The 16,257-nt window shown below is 40.8% G+C and overlaps 1 protein-coding gene across 1 annotated transcript; it reads left to right on the top strand.

Moving 5' to 3' along the window:
- Positions 1 to 613: 613 nt before the first annotated feature.
- LOC106587103 (lysosomal acid phosphatase) lies at positions 614 to 15,726 on the top strand. The gene is made up of 11 exons (XM_014175099.2): positions 614 to 817; positions 1,379 to 1,474; positions 1,871 to 1,957; positions 2,223 to 2,375; positions 2,520 to 2,618; positions 3,102 to 3,191; positions 3,863 to 3,995; positions 6,943 to 7,031; positions 7,566 to 7,672; positions 7,834 to 8,009; positions 14,527 to 15,726. The coding sequence occupies exons 1-11, from the start codon at positions 731 to 733 to the stop codon at positions 14,655 to 14,657; spliced, it is 1,248 nt and encodes a 415-aa protein (XP_014030574.1). The 5' UTR covers positions 614 to 730; the 3' UTR covers positions 14,658 to 15,726.
- Positions 15,727 to 16,257: the final 531 nt, after the last annotated feature.

Here is a 16,257-nt window from a genome sequence, read left to right as displayed (position 1 = left end):
GTAAATAAATGGGTATACAGATAATATTTACATGGGTCCCAGCTCGTGGGAGTGGAGTGGAACGAGGCAGTCGATGTACTGGCTAAACAACCACTAAGTAGTGGGGATGTTGATGTGGTAGTTTCAATGAGCAAGGCAGAGGCAAAAAGCATGATATCGACAGTGATGGTGGGGAAATGGCAGGAGCAGTGAAATAGAGATAGTAATGGTAGGCATTTATTTCAAGTACAGAGGAAAGTTGGGGAGGGACAGAAGAGAGGAGGCTATATTTACAAGATTAAGGGTGGGACACAGCCAGTTGAATAAGGCCTTGCGTGTGATAGGAAAGCAACAGGAAAATGTGAGTATTGCCAGGAAACAGAGACAGTGGAACATGTACTGATACAGTGTGGACATTATTGGAGGGAAAGAGAGAGGATGAGATATAGTATGAGGGAGAAGGGGATACATGAAATTAGTTTAAAGAGTATATTGAGTAGGCACATCATTAGATATAGTCTCCAATATTTTGTTAGCTTTTTAAGAGCAAAGGGGTTGGCAGGTAGGATTTCGTTTCTCCCTGTCTCTGGCCTACACTCCAGTACAGTAGGTGGCGGTAATGCACCATAACGTTGGATGCCAACCGCCGATAAACCCTACCGAAGAAGTTATTATCTAGCTTGTTTGTGTCCACAACTCTATTCTGAATGGTTGTGTTATAGGTACAGTTTCTAACGACCACCCGTTGAAGATGAACGCCACTATATTGCTATTATTGACAATGTTCGTTGTGTTAGGCAAAGTTGTTGGAGACAGAAGACTGACATTTGTAACTGTGGTGAGTATGCTAGTTATCTATCGTATATAGTTGATATGCAAGTTGACTTGTTTAGCTGAAGTTCGACAGCTAGAGGAAATAACGATAGCTAGCAAAACATGTTCTGCTGTTGGCTAGCCTTGGCTCTGGTTAACAATATCGAGTCTGGACAGTTAGTGCTTTGTATCTAGCTAACGTTAAGCTAATAAGGATTTACTGTTGCCTGTTTTAGGTCTGTACAAGCTAACGTTAGTGTGTGACCCCAATGACTATTTCACGTAACTTTAACTAAGGTCACAAATAAGATTGACTTTTTTTATTGGATGAACCACGATACTGGATTGTTACTATGTTGAGTTTGCTTTAGTAAGTGTGGCTATGTTAATGCAAGACAAAATACACATTTATTGAGTTTAGCCTAGTTGTGGTGTGGGTTTCTCTGAACTTATTTATGCTGCTTTTGCTGGAAATGGAACAGCTAGTCCAACCCGTTTGTCACTTACCTAGAATATCATGTTTGGGTGACTTTAATAGATTTTCAATGTTGAACTATGTCTGTATCCTATTACATGTTTTACCTAGCTCTACCGTCACGGTGACCGATCCCCTGTCAAAGCCTACCCTACTGATCGCTACCAGGAGAGCTCTTGGCCTCAGGGCTTTGGACAGCTCTCGCAGGTAAAGGCCAAACATGTATTTTGACTGAATAACACTAGCCTAAAATCCAGAACCTGCTTTGCTAACATTCCACTACTTGTACTCAGTGTCATGCAAATGCCATGTTTAGCTTTTATATTTAACTAGGCAAGTCCATTAAGAACAAATTCTTATTTACAATGACGGCCTACAGGGAAACAGTGGGTTAACTGCCTTGTTCATTGGCCGAACAACCGATTTTTACCTTGTCGGCTTGGGGATTCGATCCAGCAACCTTCCAACGCTCTAACCACTAGGCTACCTGCCAACTTGACAAGGAGTGGAATGATACCTCAAACTAACTTTTACCCAAGCTAGAATGAGTGTTGAGGAAGCACTAAAAGTACTAAAAGCACACCGTTTCTATGATCCCTACAGGAAGGAATGAGGCAGCACTTTGAGCTGGGACAGGTGCTGCGGAAACGCTATCAGGGTTTTCTCAATGATACCTATGACCGACGTGAGGTAATTTATGGTTTGTTCCTTGTTGAAACTATCTCTGTCACACAATCATTTCAATGAGAAAAGTGAAGATAAAGATTGGCAAATTATATTGTGTGTATCGCCCATGTTAAACAAACTGTGCACTCTGTCCAAATAATGGACTCTCTTCCAACAATGCACTAGGGCTTGAAGTAAGTAAAACCAGCTCTAGGCTGTAGCCACAACTGCAAAAATAAGTATCTTGTTTCAGTGATAACCACTACCCCTCCTATTGTTCATTGTCTAGATTTCTGTGAGAAGCACAGACTATGACCGGACCTTGATGAGTGCAGAGGCCAACTTAGCTGGATTTTACCCTCCCAATGGATCACAGGTCTTCAACCCAACACTGGAGTGGCAGCCTATTCCTGTTCACACTGTACCCCAGGCTGAGGAGAGGGTGAGCAGGGTGCTGAGGTCTTGGGTGACATCCAAAGATGGACAGCTGCCACAAAATACATTCTGAATATGATTCTGTTTTAAAGAATAAGTTATTGGCTACCTCCATACTAATGTTTCCATCTAAAATGTATTTATATTTCAGCTTTTGTCGTTTCCCATTCCGGGTTGCCCTCGTTATAAAATCCTCATGAATGAGACCGAACGCTCAGAAAAGTACCTCAACGTGACATTTCTATACAAAGTAAGTGTCACTGAAATTAAGGTGAAGACTGGCTAATGAGGCTAGAGACTTATTCCTATGAAAAGTGATTACCTTTTCATTAACTGTCTATGGTTTGCGAGGCACAAACTGTTAGTACATTTGTATTTTCGTTCATCACATGCAATATCAAAGGCAGCTCTGGGTCAATTTTGACAAAACTTCTGTGAATTATGCATCTTGCCAGAGATCTGCATTTACAAATGAAACTGATTGGCCAGATGGTGGCGCTATAACAAGTGATTGAAAATGCAAACTTTGAAATGTACCGTCCCTAACCCCGTTTGACCTAAAGTCTTGAAATTCTGGACATGGGTGCCTCCTCACAAGGATTCAATTTGCCTCAGGGACCCAAGATGAATTTTCTGCCACTAAGACATTTTTGAAAAAACGCTACTCTTCTGGCACTGATTGACGATCTGCCCCTTGTCTAGATTATCATTGTTTGGTCCTTTGCTGTTACAGGATTTAATAACAATGATACAGGAGAGAACTGGTCTGAAGAACACCAACATTGAGACTGTTTGGAGTGTCTATGACACCCTGTTCTGTGAGGTAAGCAGCTTATATTACCTATAATGGCTATAATTCCTTACAGTTTTATCACTTTGCTTACTATCCATGCAGAATATATTTTGCGAAACGTTACAGAATTTCCACCGTACAGTTTGCCATAAATCATACAGATTAAGTGAATGTTAAACTTTTAAGTTAGTATGTGAAATGTTCCAACAGCCAACGTTTTAGCTAGCGAGGAACCACAGTGGTTTATGAAAGTGAAAACAGAACTGTGAACTGGTGCTGTGGCTACTCAGCCTTGTGACTGTTGAGAGGTGCGGGAAGTCATATGTCAGTCTATTCTGGTCAGCTGAAATCAACCTGCCATGTAAAGACATTTGGAAATGGTTGGGGAGACACAAATGCAGCAATGTGGTCATAGATTGTCTCCGGCCAGATCAAAACAATAATTTGTATATCAAGAAATGTGTTCAATAAGAAATGTAGCCTATATCTACTTTCATTTTATTGGTGGTTACCTCGGTAACCTTGTTTTATTCGATGTTCTATACTGTAATGGTAGCAATATCATGCTATTTTACTTTAGATACAACAGCATGTAGATTGAATTATATTATCTTACAAACCTTGTTGTGTAATTTCACCTTGATGCAGTGTCATGATTATATTGGGCTTTTAGTTTTCATTCTCCATCCATGTAATTTAAGGCAAGGCACAACATGACCGCTCCTGACTGGGTAACCCCTAACATCATGGATGATCTGAGGAAGCTCAAGGACTTTGGCTTTGAAATCATGTTTGAGGTCTACAAGCATCAGGAGAAAAGCCGGCTCCAAGGAGGTAATGCCAACTGCCAGTTTTTCAAAAGTTCTATCTGGATTTTGCCTGTCGGATAGGTTTAAATGCATAGAAATGGAATGAATAGAACAGACAAATGTGGTGGAAATTCTACCTTTAACTAATAATGAGGAGAGGCAAAGTCAATAATCAAAATATCACTTTTATTAAAAACGTATTATAATAAGGATGCTGGTTGCACCACACACGTAGGTCGACTGGAGTGAGAGCCTCCTGTACAAAGAGTAACCGAAGCCTTATATAGTCAAGTTATCCCATGCAAACATCTGAAAAAACACGTGACCCTATGTACAGTGCCTTGCAAAGTATTCATCCCCCTTGGCACTTTTCCTATTTTATTGCATTACAACCTGTAATTTAAATATATTTTTATTTGGATTTCATGTAATGGACATTCACAAAATAGTCCAAATTAGTCAAGTGAAATGAAAAATATAACTAGTTTCAAAAAATTCTAAAATATTTAAAAAACGGTAGTGGTGCATGCATATGTATTCACCCCTTTGCTATGAAGCCCCTAAATAAGATGGACTTTAAGTGTCACATGATCTCAGTGTGTATATATACACCTGTTCTGAAAGGCCCCAGAGTCTGCAACACCACTAAGCAAGTGGCACCACCAATCAAGCGGCACCATGAAGACCAAACTGGTCAGGGACAAAGTTGTGGAGAAGTACAGATCAGGGTTGGGTTATAAAAACAAATATCTGAAACTTTGAACAACCCACGGTGCACCATTAAATCCATTATTAAGAAATTGAAAGAATATGGCACCACAACAAACCTGCCAAGAGAGAGCCGCCCACCAAAACTCACAGACCAGGCAAGGAGGGCATTAATCAGAAAGGCAACAAAGAGACCAAATATAACCCTGAAGGAGCTACAAAGCTCCACAGTGGAGATTGGAGCCGTACACTCCGCAGAGCTGGGCTTTACGGAAGAGTGGCCAGAAAAAAGCCTTAGCTTAAAGAAAAAAGTAAGCAAACATGTTTGTCAAAAGGCATGTGGGAGACTCCCCAAACATATGGAAGAAGGTACTCTGGTCAAATGAGACAACAATTTTGCTTTTTGGCCATCAAGGAAAATGCTATGTCTGGTACAAACCCAACACCTCTCATCACCCCGAGAACACCATCCCCACAGTGAAGCATGGTGGTGGCAGCATCATGCTGTGGGTATGTTTTTCCATCGGCAGGGACTGGGAAACTGGTCAGAATTGAAGGAATGATGGATGGCGCTAAATACAGGGAAATTCTTGAGGAAAACCTGTTTCAGTCTTCCAGAGATTTGAGACGGAGATTCACCTTCCAGCAGGACAATGACCCTAAGCATACTGCTAAAGCAACACTCGAGTGGTTTAAGGGGAAACATTTAAAAGTCTTGGAATGGCCCAGACCTCAATCCAATTGAGAATCTGTGGTATGACTTAAAGATTGCTGTACACCAGCAGAACCCATCCAACTTGAAGGAGCTGGAGCAGTTTTGCCTTGAAGAATGGGCAAAAATCCCAGTGGCTAGATGTGCCAAGTTTATAGAGACGTACCCCAAGAGACTTGCTGCAAAAGGTGGCTCTACAAAGTATTGACTTTGGGGGGGTGAATAGTTATGCACGCTCAAGTTTTCAGTTTTTTTGTCATTTCTTGTTAAACAATAAAAAAATATATTTTGCATCTTCAAAGTGGTAGGCATGTTGTGTAAATCAATTGATACAAACCCCCCCCAAAAATCTATTTTCATTGCAGGTTGTAAGGCAACAAAATAGGAAAAATGCCAAGGGGGATGAATACTTTCGCGACTGTCTGTGTGAGGGGAAACAACTGGTTGAAAAGATTGCCTCAGTCAGTTGCAACTGAGTGAGGACAATAGGGGCCAGAATGACAGGAAGTCTCTCCAGACATCCTTCCTCTAATAGTAGCTCAACGGTTCCCCCAAATTGGCCAATCAAGTGCCTTTCACTGTCGGCCCAGATGATGTATGGTCGTACTGGTCACACACACACACACACACACACACACACACACACACACACACACACACACACAAAACATTAATATTTCTCCCATAAACAGGCTCCAAACAGAATAGTTTTATCATTGGTGTGCAGGATATAACCTTAACTGGAGACAGAGTAAACTTTAGAGGAACCAGTACGTTTCTGTCTAGTCTTGGCTGAGTGCCCAGACATCATGGTCATTCTACACACACAGAACAGTTAGAACAGGCCTCTATTAATGCGCACACATTTCTATCTTATGAGTTTGTTTAAGAAATTAACTCAAGCCCAATGCCTAGGCTTAAAGACAGTTATTTTAGTACAAAAGCATTATTAAGGTTTAACAGAAAATACCCTCACACAAATTCTTGGCCACATGTGAGAAATGTGACCATTTGCACAACCATCCTAAAATCACACAAGAAATGAGGTGGCGTTTCTTACAGTAACTTCAATACAATGGTATTAAATTATGTTATGTAGAATACTATCATTCTGTGCTTTTGCAGACATTGATTCACCATTTGCCAGAGTAGCCTGTTCTCTACGGGTAGATCACAAACTGCGTAAAGTAGAGGATCCCGCACATGCGCAGAAGCTTCGGGACCTTTTAGCTGTCGGGAAGAGGGGTCCATAAAAGTTGGATCGGCAGCCACTCCGTTTAGTTATTGCAATTATTCATATGGCCATCAAATATATGGAAGAGTGACTAGAGATTTGAATATGCACTCATACATCTTTGAGTTGAGCATACTAAGCCAAACGGTTAAACTACTTTGCACATCATCGAGATAAGACTAACCCCACACCCACCATTTGAAGTCAGCTGATGTTTTATGTAATGCCAATAGCACTGAAGGAATGAGATAAGAGATGGTAAATCTTCTCAAATTGTCTAGATAACTGCTCACATGCTTTTACTATTCCATCAAATAGGTGTCCTATTGGGTAGCATTGTAAATAACATCTCAGAGTCTGCACTTCCCAACTCTAATCGCCGTCTGAAGATGATGATGCTCTCTGCGGTAAGCTTTTAAATCTTGTGCATGATCTCCTTTTTATGTGGATGCTTTAGCCTGTTTGCTGGAAATTGTTAATCTAATGCAGGGACGGGTAACTGGTGGCCCATGCGGCCGGCGGCCCCTGTTTTGTAGGCCCGCGGATCAATTTCAATTTTTGGGGGAGGAGAACTCAATCGGGGTCTCAACTTACTCTTTAGAGTTAGAATAATAAAATACACAAGGTGGACTTTTGAGATTTGGTTGTGCATCAGCGGTCACTCAATTAACCCATGTCAGCAATTTTTTGAGTGGTAATTTAGTTTAGTGGCCAGTCATGTAAACTTGTAGTAAGCATGGCCGAATTACCGACCGGGGTGGGGCCATTGCTCCGCCCCATGGCAAAATGTGTAGAATTGCAGGGTGGGCTGTGTAATTGTGGGTACGCATACCGACGAGCCACTGTGGCCCCTCATTATTTTTTTGGTGTGTGTGGCCCCCACCCCCATCAAAGTTGCCCTTCCCTAATCAAATGCATGAGTCTTTTGTGTTACTTTTCAGCATGACACCACCATTGTGGCTTTGCAGTCGAGTTTGAATATTTTCAATGGAAAGCAGCCGCCCTATGCCTCCTGCCACATATTTGAACTCTATCAGGAAGACAACGGGTAGGTTGTACTGTGATGGAATAAGACCCAAATAGCTATTCCAAGCTTTGTGTAGTTATATTGTATTATCTGGGATAAGCTAAATTCATTCAAAATAAATATATATATCCGATTTTGAGATCTGCTGTCAGTCTGATATAGAAAGTTTACCTCCTCTTTAGATCATTCACAGTGGCCATGTTCTACCGCAATGACACCAGAAGAGCGCCTTACCAACTGGCTGTACCTAGCTGTGACCTCTTCTGCCCCCTAGAGGACTTTGTGCGCCTCACCAAACCATCCATCCCAGAGGATTGGGACAAGGAGTGCATGGTGGAGTCTCCTACAAAGGATACAGGTATGAATGATAGTATCAAGGGCCATTTGATAAAGAGCCTTGAAGTCATAGAATGTGTTGAGTAAGGGTCATTCCACTTTAAAGGGATACTTCAGGATTTTGGCAGAAGCCGTTTATCTAATTCCCCAGTGTCAGATGAACTCTTAGATACCATTTTTATGTCTCTGTGCAGTTTGAAAAAAGTTGCTGACTAGCGTTACCCATAGACTTCCAGTCATTGCGCTAACGCTAGTAAGTTTCGCAAGCCAATGCTATCTCCTACTTCCTTCATACTAGACACGCAAAATTGTATCCACGAGTTCATCTGACTCTGGGGGAAATAGATAAAGGGACAAAATCCCGAAGTATCCCTTTAATTAAAAAGATACAAGAAAGAGGATTTTGACACCCACTGTCTCAGATTGTTCTGAAATGGTTTCTGTAGTTAGAAACGGAAAAGATAAGCATTCAGTCAACATTATTTTGTGAGTAATGAGTAAGGAGTTCAAAATAATTGTCAAAAGCCACCTATAGACCCCCCCCCCCCCCCAAAAAAAACTCTTTCCCAAACTCTTTCACTCAAGCCCCCCATCCAGCATTGGGGAACATTCCACGCCCCACCTCCCCCCCGTGCACTCCTCGTCTATCTGCTTAAGCCCGGTTCATGACACACTGTTCACACCCCTCTTGTTGCCGGAGAGAACATTTTGCCAGGTGTGTATTCATGAGATATTTGAGTGATTCAAACATTACAAAATCTATGGGTTAAAAAACCTAGCTAAAAAACATTAGCTGGCATGAGCTAGTTGATTTTTACATTTCTGACAGGTTATAAATGGCTCTCTAAGGTATGTAATGACTGACAAGAGGAACAGGTGATGCACTACCCATTTTCGAAATTGCACCTTGTGCGTTCTACTATTACAACTTTAAAGAGCAAGTTGAAAGCTGCAATAACTTCCTGTTAATACCAGTATGTATGATGGGACATAAATTAAACAGGCCTGTTTATATAATGAATATGAATTCTGAGGGCAGAAATGATTAAATATTAAAACATTAGACCTCTCACTAAAGGCATCAGTCATACAAAAGTTATACTTAAATCGAAACTGGTTCTCTAGCAAATTAGTATGTCTCACCCCATGTTCAAGAATGGCCTTTTTTCCCTTTATTCAGATTATAACCGCTCACTTTCGGTTATTTGAAAACTAAATAATCTCAAATGGAAGGGAAGGGGGGAAAAAGTAAAGAACTGCCCTGCAGTAAAGACCAAATTGCTAAATAGTTGAAGAGAGATTTTTTATGTACAGTGGCTTGCGAAAGTATTCACCCCCCTTGGCATTTTTCCTATTTTGTTGCCTTACAACCTGGAATTAAAATAGATTTTTTTGTATCATTTGATTTACACAACATAACTACCACTTTGAAGATGCAAAATATGTTTTATTGTGAGACAAACAAGAAATAAGACAGAAAAAAATACCTTGACCGTGCATAACTATTCACCCCCCTAAAGTCAATACTTTGTAGAGCCACCTTTTGCAGCAATTACAGCTGCAAGTCTCTTGGGGTACGTCTCTACAAGCTTGGAACATCTAGCCACTGGAATTTTTGCCCATTCTTCAAGGCAAAACTGCTCCAGCTCCTTCAAGTTGGATGGGTTCTGCTGGTGTACAGCAATCTTTAAGTCATACCACAGATTCTCAATTGGATTGAGGTCTGGGCTTTGACTGGGCCATTCCAAGACTTTTAAATGTTTCCCCTTAAACCACTCGAGTGTTGCTTTAGCAGTATGCTTAGGGTCATTGTCCTGCTGGAAGGTGTACCTCCGTCCCGGTCTCAAATCTCTGGAAGACTGAAACAGGTTTTCCTCAAGAATTTCCCTGTATTTAGCACCATCCATAATTTCTTCAATTCTGACCAGTTTCCTAGTCCCTGCTGATGGAAAAACATACCCACAGCATGATGCTGACACCACCATGTTTCACTGTGATGATGATGTTCTCGGGGTGATGGGAGTTGTTGGGTTTGTGCCAGACATAGCGTTTTCCTTGATGGCCAAAAAGCTCAATTTTAGTCTCATCTAACCAGAGTGCCTTATTCCATATGTTTGGGGAGTCTCCCACATGCCTTTTGGCGAACACCAAACGTGTTTTCTTATTTATTTTTTTAAGCAATAGCTATTTTCTGTCCACTCTTCATTAAAAGCCCAGCTTTGTGGAGTGTACGGCTTGAAGTGGTCTATGAACAGATACTCCAATCTCCGCAGCTCCTTCAGGGTTATCTTTGGTGTCTTCGTTGCCTCTCGGATTAATGCCCTCCTTGCCTGGTCCGTGAGTTTTGGTGGGTGGCCCTCTCTTTGCAGGTTTGTGGTGCCGTATTCTTTCAATTTTTATACAGCGGTGGGAAAAAGTATTTGATCCCCCACTGATTTTGTACGTTTGCCCACTTACAAAGAAATTATCAATCTATAATTTTAATGGTAGGTTTATTTGAACAGTGAGAGACAGAATAACAACAAAAAAATCCAGAAAAACACGTAAAAAATGTTATAAAATGATTTGCATTTTAATGAGGGAAATAAGTATTTGACCTCTCTGTAAAACATGACTTAGTACTTGGTGGCAAAACCCTTGTTGGCAATCACAGAGGTCAGACGTTTCTTGTAGTTGGCCACCAGGTTTGCACACATCTCAGGAGGGATCTTGTCCCACTCTTTTCAGATCTTCTCCAAGTCATTAAGGTTTCCAGGCTGACGTTTGGCAACTCGAACCTTCAGCTCCCTCCACAGATTTTCTATGGGATTAAGGTCTGGAGACTGGCTAGGCCACTCCAGGACCTTAATGTGCTTCTTCTTGAGCCACTCCTTTGTTGCCTTGGCTGTGTGTTTTGGGTCATTGTCATGCTGGAATACCCATCCACGACCCATTTTCAATGCCCTGGCTGAGGGAAGGAGGTTCTCACCCAAGATTTGACAGTACATGGCCCCGTCCATCGTCCCTTTGATGCGCTGAAGTTGTCCTGTCCCCTTAGCAGAAAAACACCCCCAAAGCATGTTTCCACCTCGATGTTTGACAGTGGAGATGGTGTTCTTGGGGTCATAGGCAGCATTCCTCCTCCTCCAAACACGGCGAGTTGAGTTGATGCCAAAGGGCTCCATTCTGGTCTTATCTGACCACAACACTTTCACCAGTTGTCCTCTGAGTCATTCAGATGTTCATTGGCAAACTTCAGACGGGAATGTGTATGTATTCTTGAGCAGGGGGACCTTGCGGGCGCTGCAGGATTTCAGTCCTTCACGGCGTAGTGTGTTACCAATTGTTTTCTTGGTGACTATGGTCCCAGCTGCCTTGAGATCATTGACAAGATCCTCCCGTATAGTTCTGGGCTGATTCCGCATCGTTCTCATGATCATTGCAACTCCACGAGGTGAGATCTTGCATGGAGCCCCAGGCCGAGGGATATTGACAGTTCTTTTGTGTTTCTTCCATTTGCGAATAATCGCACCAAATGTTGTCACCTTCTCACCAAGCTGCTTGGCGATGGTCTTGTAGCCCATTCCAGCCTTGTGTAGGTCTACAATCTTGTCCCTGACATCCTTGGAAAGCTCTTTGGTCTTGGCCATGGTGGAGAGTTTGGAATCTGATTGATTCTGTGGACAGGTGTCTTTTTTTACAGGTAACAAGCTGCGGTTAGGAGCACTCCCTTGAAGAGTGTGCTCCTAATCTCAGCTCGTTACCTGTATAAAAGACACCTGGGAGCCAGAAATCTTTCTGATTGAGAGGGGGTGAAATACTTATTTCCCTCATTAAAATTCAAATCAATTTAGAACATTTTTGACATGCGTTTTTCTGGATATTTTTGTTGTTATTCTGTCTCTCACTGTTCAAATAAACCTACCATTAAAATTATAGACGGATCCTTTCTTTGTCAGTGGGCAAACGTACAAAATCAGCAGGGGATCAAATACTTTTTCCCCCCACTGTAATAATGGATTTAATGGTGCTCCGTGGGATTTTCAACGTTTCTGATATGTTTTATAACCCAACCCTGATCTGTACTTCTCCACAACTTTGTCCCTGACCTGTTTGGAGAGCTCCATTGGTCTTCATGGTGCCGCTTGATTGGTGGTGCCCCTTGCTTAGTGGTGTTGCAGACTCTGGGGCCTTTCAGAACGTATATACTGAGATCATGTGACACTTAGATTGCACACAGGTGGACTTTATTTAATTAATTGTGACTTCTGAAGGTAAATTGGTTGCACCAGATGTTATTTAGGGGCTTCATAGCAAAGGGGGGCTGAATGCATATGCAGGCACCATTTTTCAGTGTTTTATTTTTTATAACTTTTTGAAGCAAGTCATGTTTTTAATTTCACTTCACCAAATTTCACTATTTTGTGAGTGTCCATTACATGAAATCCAAATAAAAAATACATGCAAATTACAGGTTGTAATGCTACAAATAGGAAAAACACCAAGGGGGATGAATACTTTTGCAAGGCACTGTACCGATTCCATGGCACATGGTTTCTGAATTGACATGCAAAACGTCACCGGATTCAAAACTTTAAATTATTTGACAAAATTATTATAACCAGTAGAATGTTATATACTACCGTTCAAACGTTTGGGGTCACTTGTTTTCCATGAAAACATACATGAAATTAGTTGAAAAATACATTGGAAATTATGATTTTTAATAGTAATTGTTTCCTTCAAACTTTGCCTTCGTCAAAGAATCCTCCATTTGCAGCAGTTACAGCCTTGCAGACCTTTGGCATTCTAGTTGTCAATTTGTTGAGGTAGTCTGAAGAGATTTCACCCCATGCTTCCTGAAGCATCTCCCACAAGTTGGATTGACTTGATGGGCTCTTTGTACGGTCAAGTTGCTCCCAAAACAGCTCAATAGGGTTGAGATCTCGTGACTATGCTGGCCACTCCATTATAGACAGAATACCAGCTCACTGCTTCTTTCCTAAATAGTTATTGTATAGTTTGGAGCTGTACTTTGGGCCATTGTCCTGTTGTAGGAGGAAATTGGCTCCAATTAAGTGCCGTCCACAGTATATGGCATGGCGTTGCAAAATGGAGTGATAGCCTTCCTTCTTCAAGATCCCTTTTACCCTATACAAATCTCCCACTTTACCACCACCAAAGCACCCCCAGACCATCACATTGCCTCCACCATGATTGACAGATGGCGTCAAGCATTCCTCCAGCATCTTTATTTTTTTCTGCGTCTCACGAATATTCTTCTTTGTGATCTGAACACCTCAAACTTAGATTTGTCTGTCCATAACACTTTTTTCCAAGCTTCCTCTGGCCACTGTCTGTTCTTCTGCCCATCTTAAAATTGTATTTCTATTGGCCAGTCTGAGATATGGCTTTTTCTTTGTAACTCTGCCTAGGTCAGTCGCCTGTTCACTGTTGACATTGAGACTGGTGTTTTGCGGGTACTATTTAATGAAGCTGCCAGTTGAGGACTTGTGAGGCGTCTGTTTCTCAAACTAGACATTCAAAATGTACTTGTCCTCTTGCTAAGTTGTGCACCTGGGCTTCCCACTCTTTCTATTCTGGTTAGAGCAAGTTTGCGCTGTTCTGTGAAGGGAGTGGTACACAGCGTTGTATGAGATCTTCAGTTTCTTGGCCATTTCTCACATGGAATAGCCTTCATTTCTCAGAACAAGAATAGACTGACAAGTTTCAGAAGAATGTTCTTTGTTTCTAGTCATTTTGAGCCTGTAATGGAACCCACAAATGCTGATGCTCCAGATACTCAACTAGTCTAAAGAAGGCCAGTTTTATTGCTTTTTTAATCAGAACAACAGTATTCAGCTATGCAAACATAATTGCAAAAGAGTTTTCTAATGATCAATTAGCCTTTTAAAATGATAAACTTGGATTAGCTAACACAATGTGCCATTGGAACACAGGAGTGATGGTTGCTGATAATGGGCCTCTGTACGTCTATGTAGATATTCCATAAAAATCAGCTGTTTCCAGCTACACTAGTAATTTACAACATTAACAATGTCTTCACTGTATTTCTGATCAATTTGATGTGATTTATACCAAAAAATGTGCTTTTCTTTCAAAAACAAGGACAATTCTAAATGACTCAACTTTTGAACGAATGTATATTATTTATTTTTTTTACCCCTAAAAAATAATATATTGGGGATTGGAAATGATGCAGACAATTACATTGATGGAAGCTACAATATATCGGCAATGTTAAAGCTGAGCCACCTCCTAGAAAAGAGGGGGAAAAAAGAGACCATTTGGATAATATATTTATTAAATATATGAATTATATCTATTTAAAATGGCCAATTTTGGGTGCAATTAGCTGAATTGTTTTCAGAGATAAAATTATATTTCAACAAAATAAAGTTGCAAGAATGCTTATGTTTTTAACTGCAGGAGCTATTTCAGAACACGGTGAGATGGTGGGTGTCATGGCTTACTGAAATGACATGGAACGACTAATATTGTGTGTTTGTCATATCTACTGTCTTCTCTGGTCTCATCAGAGGTGGTCATCGGACTCGCAGTTTGTGGCTGTTTGCTCTTCCTCCTTATCGTCCTCCTGCTCGCTGTGCTTTGTCGGCAACATGATCCCTCCAACGGCTACAGTCAGATTCACAATGAGATTGACTCTTGACAAATGTACAAACTCCACCATAGGCAGGATTCATGGGATAGTGAAGATGTTTGAATGCCTCAGTTCTGCCCTCTGGTGGGGATGCAGGAAAAAGGAACACTAGACTGCTTTTAGTGCAACTTTTTAATTTTTTACACATTTTTCCTTCAAAGTGGACTGTGGCCTTTTACCAAAAATGCACAAACTTACCCGAGAGGACAAAGATTATCTAGTACTCTAGTCATGGTAAGTATTCCTAAGTTTGTAAATGAAGTCGGCTACTTGATTCGGACAATTGCCTTTTTAATGTTTTCAAATACTACTTGTACTCATTTTACTCACGGGTCCAAGTCACCTGACCAGCGTTCTTACAATATGTGGACCACTGGATGCTTCATGCTTGTTTGATTCTCCCCTTGGAGAATAATGATCATTGTGACACTGAACCTGAGGACTGCTTGTGCTTCATTCTCTCCAAGGAACAGACTTTGTCCAACACTGTACTGAGCATTCTTCTAGCAAGTCATTTTTATAAAGAATGCTATTTATTTCCCCTGGTGGTGATTGTCATGGTACTTGGAGAAACCTTCATCACGGTACTCTTGGTAAAGGCTTTCCTCTATATGTCAGAGGAACCTACTAACAAGCCTGTCATGCTTTGTGCCTTGGGCTGTTAGATTCCATTTAAGGCACAGCAATTCATTTATTTGCTGAAAGTGCTACATGTATCTCACTGCCCTCTTTCTGCTTTTTTTAAAACTGCCTCTGAGGTTGTTTTAGTTTAAGCACAAGTGATTACTTTTTAATCTGCATCAGTTTTTTCACCCCCCCCCCTCCCAAGTAAAAAAAAATAAATGCATTGTAATTATTACAGTAATATACCTTTCTAAGTTAGAGTGCAGAGTTCACAAACTGAGGAGGCTCTCCATCAAACAAGTCAGTGTATTTCAAGCAGCTGCCAGCTGTAATTAGTGCTGAGCGATTAGTGCTTTTTGAGGTCGTTTAAAAAAATAAATAAAAAATGTTTTTACCTTAAATGCATTGTGGGTTGAATGATGTTACACTAAATAAACAATTAATAAAAGTCCAATGTTGGTAGTGACTGCTTATAACTTATTAGCCATTTATTTACATGACTTTACTATAAAATATTACAGTTCTATATATTACATTACATTTTATTTGACTATTTAATTATGTCATCTCAGCTCTATACAAAATAAAACAGAAGTCCAATGTTGGTAGTGACTAGATTACTGCTTATTAATCATCATTCATTCTATGATACTATAATAAAATATTTCAATTCTGTATTTTATTTGACTATTTCATTTCTATACAGCTGCTGCCTATGCTGTCTGACAATCACTTTTAGTAGTTAAGTAAATAAGCTATACTTTTATGACTGAATACCAACTATCAATCACTTAGATATATTTTCAGGTAGAGATACCTTGAAGCAGCTGCTCGCTATCCCTCTCGAGAGCCCATTCTTCTGTCTTCTCTCTCCATGTCTTCCCAACACTAACCTAATGCAGCAGGTGTAAAAGAAACACAGACGAGAGAAGTTGGCTTTATCTCCAGAGAAACGGCGCAATGTGCATGTTGAGCTCAGGGGGGA

The sequence above is a fragment of the Salmo salar genome, chromosome ssa26 (assembly GCF_905237065.1).
Source record: "Salmo salar chromosome ssa26, Ssal_v3.1, whole genome shotgun sequence".
Taxonomy (NCBI): Eukaryota; Metazoa; Chordata; class Actinopteri; order Salmoniformes; family Salmonidae; genus Salmo; species Salmo salar.
This window is presented reverse-complemented; position numbering and strand designations above follow the sequence as displayed.

What these genes read in the sequence shown, in the direction of transcription:
- LOC106587103 (XM_014175099.2), top strand. Translation starts at nt 731, where the DNA reads ATGAACGCCACTATATTGCTATTATTGACAATGTTCGTTGTGTTAGGC. An exon ending in GACTGACATTTGTAACTGTG is followed by an intron (nt 818 to 1,378) that starts GTGAGTATGCTA and finishes TGTTTTACCTAG; the next exon opens with CTCTACCGTCACGGTGACCG. An exon ending in AGATGATGATGCTCTCTGCG is followed by an intron (nt 7,032 to 7,565) that starts GTAAGCTTTTAA and finishes GTTACTTTTCAG; the next exon opens with CATGACACCACCATTGTGGC.